The following is a 9,442-nucleotide window of genomic DNA, read 5'->3' on the forward strand; positions in this document are numbered from 1 at the left end:
ACCAACGAACCAGGCTATATCACAATGTATAATGGGTAATTACGTAAGTTCTGTGAAAAGCATTAGCTTTGTTGTTTTGCTAATACCTCAAAATTAACCTGTGGGTGAGCACGTCTTCGCCATTTAAAATCATAGCGCACTTTTTCATTTTATAATGCCGTTTTATTGCTCTTCTTCATAGTAGGTGCATTTTAAAAATGTTTTTCCTTTTGAATCCTGGACTCCTGCTCAAAATGATAAATTAATATAACGACAGCTACAAAAAAAAAACAACAATAATCCCGCGAAGCCCGCGTTCCATCCTGACGGATGACAGTCGTGACGGCTAAGTGGAATCCCGGAAAATAAACTGTGGAACTTTGACCAATGAGGGAACAGTTTACTCGCACGTGACTTGTATTAACAAATTTGGTCCGTTTAGAAACTTTGCCGTGTGAAAGCGAACCGCACCAAGAATAAAAAACAACATTGTAATAATTTTAATCCGTTTCGGAACAAAGCAATCGATCTACAGGTGTGAAAGCACCCTAATCAGTCAAATTATGTAACGTGACTGATGTCGAATGCAGTCTACTGCGGGGCATGTTTTATTAAAAAAAAAAAAAAGTTATTAACCCTTTAATGTATTACAGCACATTAAAGCTGTGAAACAGAGCTTGCACTATTCCCCAGGCATTTTCATGAGACAGAGCTGAACAAGGATGAGCAAAGTATGCTTTGGGTTTCGGATGCACGCTTACACACAAAAATAAAAAAAAATACCTCAAAATGTCAGCCTTGATGAGTATTTACATAAACAGTCATTTATGTCTTAAGTGAATATAAACAGTTGGGAAAGAAATCAGATGCGTAGGCTATATTAGATCCATGTATTTGGTCTTAAAGCCTATACTTGCTGCTGTCTATGTCATTAATGTTAATCAAACAAAAGACAGAGAAAATCACTCACTGCTCTTAATAAAAGAACTTTGGTAGATTTAATAAGAAACTGTGTAAATTTAATTCATACAGTGAAGACTACGCAGTGTTTTAACTGATTGTTTAATGCAATATTGTGCTTTAAATTTTGCAAATATATAAGTCCATAGGCTTGTTCCAGTCTGGATATTCTAGATCGTACATCTCAAAATTAGGAAGATCGGAATTCAGATCATGGATTGTGTGTTATCAGATCGTGATAAGATTTTTTCGTCCACCACTACTGTGGTAAAACCTTCAGGAGGCCTTTTTAAAGCACTTATCAGGATTAACTGAAAATGTATGTATTCTGACAACAGATGGCAAAAACTAAAATAGTCAAACAGTCTGATTTTGAGGTTTGTAATAGGAAAATATTCTACGTGTCACAACATGAGTTTTGGAGAACAAAATGTTTTCATACCTGATAAACATCAAATGGTTCATTTTCCACAGAGGTAAAAGTTGAGTCACAGCAGATGTTTTAAGATGGTCAGCATTAGGCCTGTGTCTTTGATTAAATCACTTATGTCAACTGTTCAAGTTACATTTTAAACATAATTTCATTTGGTACTGTTCATTTAGGCCTTGTATATTAGATTCTAGATCTGCTTTTCCAGTATGCTTGTCTCCTAAACTAAAACTTGAGCCAAAGATTTGTCATCCTCAGATCTGTATCTTGTCTTCTGTGTCTGTAGATGGAGAAGTATATTCCTGGGGTCATAATGGCTACAGTCAGCTGGGTAACGGCACTACTAACCACGGCCTTACTCCTGCCTTGGTTTCCACCAACCTCATCGGCAAGAGGGTGACAGAGGTGGCCTGCGGCTCTCACCACACCATAGCCCTCACCACAGAGGGAGAGGTAAAAAAAAAAAAAAAGAGATTTGCTGGATGTTGGTTATGATTTTATCAAACAAAAATGAGGAAATGGATCTTTTTTGCTGGATTTTTTTTCTTACAGTTCTGAGTTTACGTTTCACAGAACAGAGCAAATCACAGAACAAAAATACAAAAAATGTCATTTCAACTTTCATCTCACCATTTCTGAGTTCATTTGTTTTTTTTTTGCAAAAGTTGCAATTACCTTTTTTATTTTTGTTTTAAAATGTATTGTTATTATCATTACACTGAGTGCCTTTATATCATTGCAGTGTAACAGTTTACTTTTTGTTTGTCAGGATACAACAAAAATCAAAAATGGTCCCCATTGACTTCCATAGTATGGGAAAAAAAAAACACTATGCAAGTCAATAGGCGCTTTCGCACCGCAGGAACTAGAAACGTATTTAGTTCTAGGAACTCCATTTGGGGGAACTAATCTAGCTCCTACTTCAGAGTAGGGTCTAAAACAGTTCTACAGGAACTACCAGTGAAGTAATTGTACGCTGATTGGCCAAACACATAGGAAACACCAGCTATCCGGCATTTTTAAAAATGCCATGGAAACATATTTACTCCACGCACATGGAAAACAGTGATAACGGCATTTACCTGTTGTCTGCAGTGTTGTGTTCTTTTCTCAGCCTCAATGATAACACTAGGGATGCACCGAAATGAAAATTCTGGGCCGAAACCGAACAAAATGAAACACTGGGCCGAATACCGAACACGGTTTTTTTAGTTTTTTTCCCCATGTATTTTTGCCAATTTGTTTTCACCATTGCATAAATTAAATAGCCAAAATGTGCTTTTTACTGTTTTGTCTTGCTTTTCAAAGAGGAAAATCAATTACAAAACAACAATTAAAAAATTAACGCTGAACATTTTTAACATTCTAGCAGACACTATACCAACAAAGCACAATTTAACTTAAAATTAATAAGTTACTAAAATAATACATTGTCACATGCCTTGTAAAAATTCATAACAATGTGACTGAGCAACTGACGAGTAACACTGTTTCAGCGCAGATTTTCCTCGGGCTTTGGACTGAACCCTGGTTAACAAGCAGATAGCGTGGTGAGTTCTTGCAGCGCTGTCAGAATACATGCAATGCGTGCGTGTATTAGAAAACATAACGTTCTGCAGTTTATTTACTAATTGTTTAAGGCCAGATTTCAATCATCGTACAGTAACCAGCAACAATCACCCCTTCCCCTTTTCATCGAAGACATGCGCTGCAGTACTAAACAGTCTCTCGCTGTCAGTGCTTGTAATGATTTTTGTCTTACTTTTTATTTTATTTTACAGAACAACAGTAAAGTTACAATACTAACATTTATGAATATTGATAGAGTTTTTGCTTTTTCTCAACTTTTATTTTGGCATTGTCACATGCCTTGTAAAAATTAATAAAAATGTGACTGAGCAACTGACGAGTAACACTGTTTCAGCGCAGATTTTATAAAGAATGCGCACCTCTCACTCTGCGCTGGTTGCTATTTGATCGCGTCACGTCATTGTTCGGTACAATTTATTCGGTCTTTTCGCTTATTCTATATAATTTCGGTTGCCGAACATTCGGTGCATCCCTAGATAACACTGCTAGTTGTCATAGGAGATTTAGGCAGATTTTCATGCTCTTTCAATCGTGTAAATTGTGCGTTTACATTCCATCTCCATTGTCATGAAACTCACGACACACAACAAAAACAACTGCGATCACGGCATCCTCCATTCACCGGTTATTGACGTTTGTAAATGCCGTTAATAAAGACGTCGTTGTTGGCCGCTTCAGAGTTCCCGCTGCCGGTGCGAATGCAACCAGGAAAACGGCCTGAGGGAGAAATTGGTTCTCTAGGAAAGACCCTGCTGACTAGTTCCTAAAACTACACGGTGCGAAAGCACATAATGGGACCAGCAACTGAACGTGAACTATCCCTTTAAGAACTGTTTACACTTCTTCAAGCTTCAAATTAAATATGGCTTCAAAGAATGGTCAAAAGACTGTTTAACACCAAGCCCCTTCCTTCTTCGTACAGTTCAAAATATCAATGGCTGCTTATGCATATGCATTACGTATGAAATCGATATTGACCTATTAAAAAAGTCACATAGATAGGCAATACAAATATCACAAAATATGCAAACTGTATATCAAATAACAATCACTCTTAATATAAAGAATATAACAATAATATAGAAAAATATTACAAATTTCTTAATGTACATTATGGCTCTAACACAGCGGTTTTGGTCCTTTACTCTAATATGAAATGTTTGATGCCAAAGAGCCCTAAATACTACAATCCCCTTTTGAGGGAACCTTTCCTAAATTATAAAGGCAGCTGTATATTTTAATGGCTTTATCAGTGCAGAACCACTGTTCTGTTTTTTTTTTTTTGTCACTTTTACTACCTTAGTTTTTTTTTCTTTTAGTTTCATGTAAAAAATGGAAAAACAAAATTTTTGTAAGTTAATGAAAGATTCATTGTGCAAATATTTAACACTTTTGACAATTTACCCTGGAAACGGGCAACTCAAATGGGTGAGTAAACGTATCTGTGCTTATTTAACATGTTAAACATAATAAATATTCAAGTCCCGGAGGACTTTCCAAAGAAAGAGTTTTCTGTGGACATGCAGAATAGTTCCCAACAATTTCTAGCTCAAGGGTTCCTGAAAATGACTAAAATGACTAGCTGGAATGTTTGGCAGTTTCCAAGGTATTGAAACATGCGTGAAGTCAATGAGGTACTTGATTAAAAAGACGGAGCAGCTGTGAATCTCACAGTTGGCTGACTTTCAAAACGGAGTGTTCTTGCGAAAGTCCATTGAAACTTGCCACTTAAGGCATTTCTGAAGAAGTAGCAGACCACGGGATAAAACTGCAGGAGACGACAGTAACATACAAAGTTTGTGAATTTTAAAGGTTGACAGGATAATCATGTATTCATTAAAAAAAGCATGCCATCCATGCTATCAATTTATGACAAATCTATTCAAAAATATGGTAACACTTTAGAATAGGAAACACTTATTCACTATTAACTACGACTTTTCCCTCAATAAATTCCTAATTTGCTGCTTATTAATAGTTGGTAAGTTAGTTGTTAAGTTTAGGTATTGGGTAGGATTAGGAATGTAGAATAAGGTCATGTAGAATAAGGCATTAATATGTGCTTAATTAGCACTAATAAATGGCTAATATTCTAGTAATATGCATGCTAACAAGCAACTAGTTAAGAGACCCTAAAATATGTATGCAGCACAACCATTTTCAGCAGTGGTAATTATAAGAAATGTGTCTTGGACATGAAATCAGCATATTAGAATGATTTATGAAGGATTATGTGACACTGAAGACTAACACCGTGTCTACACTGGACACTAGTGAAACTGCTCGGAAACCTCATTCTATTTATGACGTACTGACACAAAGTTCAAATGTTTTGCAAAAGTCACTTTGTTGCATCCAGTGTAGACAGCCTTTAGCTGTTGTGGCACAATGTGATGCGAGCGACAACGGTTGTAGACACGATGTAAAGTAATGGCTGCTGAAAATTCAGCTTTGCATCACAAGATGCAAAGATACCTGATACCACAGCAGAAACTAATATGAGGCTAACTAATGTAAGTTTTAAAAAAAGTGCTAAAGCAATTATTAAATACAAGTAAACAGTCAGTAATACAATAAAAACATTTAAAAACGTTTAACAGCAGCTACAGCTTTACAGGAGCAACATTGCAATTAAGAGTAATTTGTAATCTCTTGGCAGGTCTTCCAGCCAGTTCTATCAAACCTTTAGAATTAAAACCAAATCAAGTTACTGATTTTATCACTGAATCGTTAATTCAATTGATTTGTTTGAACGGCTGAATCATTCAGGAATGAAGCAAGTGACTGTCTTTATGAACTGACGGTATACTCTAAAAATGAAACCAAATCAAGTTACTGATTTTATCACTGAATCGTTAATTCAATTGATTTGTTTGAATGGCTGAATCATTCAGGAATGAAGCAAGTGACTGTCTTTATGACCTGACGGAAATCCGTCGTAGCGACGGAACTTTTATCCCTGTACACTACTTATTACATTTTAAATAGGGTAACTTGTAATCTGTAACCTATTACATTTCCAAAGAAACCTTCCCAACACTGTGCATTAGCTTCTTGTCAATCCACCGGTTTTAAAAAATATAAAAAAATATGGGTCGATTTTCACATTGGTCTGAACAGCAGCAGATGGGCTTATTGAAAATGCAAATTCATTCTTTGCCAGCAGGTGCACTGACTTTGAAACGTGCAGCGCTCGTATTTATTTAATGAAATCATAGCGTTTTGAAGTTTAATCGCCACATCGCAATTCTTGTCATTCCGTCCCCAAATTTAAGACCTCTTGAAATCATAATTAAGGCTTTCTTGTACCATTTAAGAGTTTATATGGCCTTAAATGTGATACAATTAAATGTAAGACTTTTTAAGGACCTGCGGAAACCCTAAGAACATAATTCAGTGCAAACATTTCTGACATGCATTTGGCAAAAAAAGTTTTGTTGACTTTGCATTTACCTTTGAAATTCGAGGTGCAACTCTGGCGTTACCGGTGTATCTTTCATACTTCTTTGTGACCAGTGGTGTAATGGCAATTTAAATTAAAATCTTTCATTTCAAATTACGTTTCCAAACAATCCAAACATATGGGTATCCCCTTGAACTTGGTAAAAAGATAATCTGTTTACCATCTTGACTGGAAAATACGATTTTCATTCCCTGCGTCCCAATGTTCATACTATCCATACTAAATAGTATGTTAGATTAAAATAACTGCGTCCCAAAGCATAGTATGTTGAAAATAGTATACCAGAAGTCCCCGTGTGGTCTACTATTTCAGGTAGATTTTTGAAGTGTGGATCCGTGCAAACTTTAATGGCTAATATTGTCCACAATCCATTGCGCTTTGGGGAAGATTTGATTTTAGAACTACAAACACAAATAAAAAGCATTAAAAAAAACTACAAAAATGGTGGATATGTGTGACTGACGGTTAAGTAGTGAGGTTTAGATAAAGAGGTTTGAGTTACTAATAATCAACATTTAACCTGGTAAAAATATTTATTTAATGTTATCCATGTTATATTTCATTGTAGAGGATGTAACTTTGACAAGATGACTGACAGGCCAGTTTACAGTGACAGGGTGCGTGTAACTATGCAACAGAGTGGTCCATTAAAGATGCAATTGTATGACGTGATGGTATGTCCAATAATCAACATTTAACCTGGTAAAAATATTTATTTAATGTTATCCTGTTATATTTCATTGTAGAGGATGTAACTTTGACAAGATGACTGACAGGCCAGTTTACAGTGACAGCGTGCGTGTAACTATGCAACAGAGTGGTCCATTAAAGATGCAATTGTATGACGTGATGGTATGTCCCAAAGCCTGCCTACTGTTCTACTACATACTTAAAAGTAAGTACTTTTTATTTACCAAAAGAGTACATACTTTAAGGGTGTCGTATAAGTAGGCACATTGGGATGCAGCAATTGTCAATTTTTCATTTATTTTTGGGATGTTAGTGAATGTTCACACTAGAGTGCTCTTCCTACTACACTGTAATTAATATGGTGAGCGGATGGAAACTAGCGACCTCTCTTGGTTGGAGTTAGTATTAACATCATAAACTAAAAGCAGTCTTTCCATGGCTTACTTTTCAAACGTTTTAAAACCGATTATCCGAGTCTGATAAGATCCAGCGGGCCGTACTAAAAGACACTGCCAGTTACCCATCCCTGGTTTAGATGCAGTGATATGTTTATTTAGCTTTTCCTGACCTATACTGTAGTTGTTAAGCACTGAAATTTTTGTTTAGGAATGATAATTGGGGCTGAATTATAAGACGTTGTCAAAGGTTCAATATTCATTTAGGGTGACGTCATTTATTTGCTAATCTAGGTACTGTACTAAATAATAACCTTGGATTGTTTTGATTATTTTCAATTTTCTATAAAAAAAAGAAAAAATCCAGCTATTCTGTTCTGCCAATGGCCTACTATAAACAAATTAAATAAAGTAATCAAATAATCAAATGTAACAACAACAAAAAACCCACAGCATAGTTTTCACTGTATGAATTATATATTGATTCTTATTAAAGCTATTGAAGTTATTCAATCAAGAACAGTGATTGTTTTTGCTGTTTCTTGACACAGACTGCAGCAGATGTATTAGGCTGCTGTCACTTTAAGACCGAATGTACAGATCCAATATACTGACACACATCCGATTTCTTTCTCACCTGTTTATGTTCACTTAAGACACAACTGCCAGTGTTTATGTGAATACTTGCCAACACAGGCATTTTGTTACATTTATGTGTGTATTTGACTTTTTAGGTGTGCATCCGCAGTACAAATTATACTTTGCTTGTCTGTGGATTTAAGACCTGGTTTCACTTTGCGTCGTGGCTGCATTACCAAATCGGGACCGGGTGTCCATTATTTTTCAATAATTCAATGGTCTGTCATCAGTTATTCCTTACGTAATCGTTGGAAGCCAAAATCAAAATCCAAACTAAAATGTTATTAATTGCACAGCCCTAAGCATAAGAGACTTCTTTCAGTATATAAACATATATACTGTATATGTACATACTGGATATTTACAGGTATCTTGCATTCAGATTATTTCATGTTTTTGTTTTACAGCCTACAGTTGCTAAAATAATTATTTGCATTTTTCTGGTTCTGTTTCCTGTCCTTTCCTGTCTTGTTCTCAGGTGTATGCTTGGGGATACAACAACTCTGGGCAGGTGGGCTCTGGATCCACGGCCAACCAGCCCACCCCACGCAGGGTCAGCAGCTGCCTGCAGAATAAGGTGGTGGTCAACATCGCCTGTGGACAGCTCTGCTCTATGGCCGTCCTGGACAATGGAGAGGTGAGTTTAAATTAACAATAAGAGTTTAATCAAGAACTACAGATGACAATCAAATAAAAAAATAATCAAATAAATTATTAAAGATATGTGATGTTTTCACAAGTAATTACATGTATTACTTGCTGGATTGGCCACCAAATAAAGAAAATAAAATTCTTTATTACGGAATGTATGCATGTGTCAGGGGCATGATTAATTGTGTGATTTATTGTGTGTGTTTTAAATAATTATTTGCACTAAAATAATGTTAAAAACCTCAGAAACGGTTATTAACATGAGATTGAGCATACTGTTAGGAAATGTTGACATGCTGTCGGGATATGATATTTAGTTCAGTTACTCACTGTTTTAAGATGCGGCATTGATTGTAACTGTCTCAATTGTCAACAGAGTTTTGTTGTGCCTTATAGTGCCTTCAACACTCCTCAGAGATACTTTCTCACACCTAATGTTCACAGTGTTTCCTTTCAGGAAGTTTAATCTCATGTTTAAAAAAAAAAAGTGAAGTGACATGTGGCCAAGTATGGTGACACATACTCGGAATTAGTGCTCTGCATTTATTCATCCAAAGTGCACACACACAGCAGTGAACACACACCCGGAGCAGTGGGCAGCCATTTTTTGCTGCGGCGCCCGGGGAGCAGTTGGGGGTTCGGTGC

The 9,442-nt window shown here is 36.1% G+C and overlaps 1 protein-coding gene across 3 annotated transcripts in view; it reads left to right on the forward strand.

Moving 5' to 3' along the window:
• rcbtb2 (regulator of chromosome condensation (RCC1) and BTB (POZ) domain containing protein 2) overlaps positions 1-9,442 on the forward strand; it is a 40,338-nt gene that overhangs the window by 6,147 nt on the left and 24,749 nt on the right. For all 3 annotated transcript variants that reach the window (XM_016536260.1, XM_016536269.1, XM_016536253.1), the window contains exons 4-5: positions 1,656-1,822; positions 8,625-8,783. In XM_016536260.1, coding sequence (XP_016391746.1) covers positions 1,656-1,822; positions 8,625-8,783 — 326 coding nt within the window. The remainder of the gene's footprint in view (positions 1-1,655; positions 1,823-8,624; positions 8,784-9,442) is intronic.

This window comes from Sinocyclocheilus rhinocerous, unplaced genomic scaffold (genome assembly GCF_001515625.1).
Source record: "Sinocyclocheilus rhinocerous isolate Xijiao unplaced genomic scaffold, SAMN03320098_v1.1 scaffold974, whole genome shotgun sequence".
Classification (NCBI taxonomy): domain Eukaryota; kingdom Metazoa; phylum Chordata; class Actinopteri; order Cypriniformes; family Cyprinidae; genus Sinocyclocheilus; species Sinocyclocheilus rhinocerous.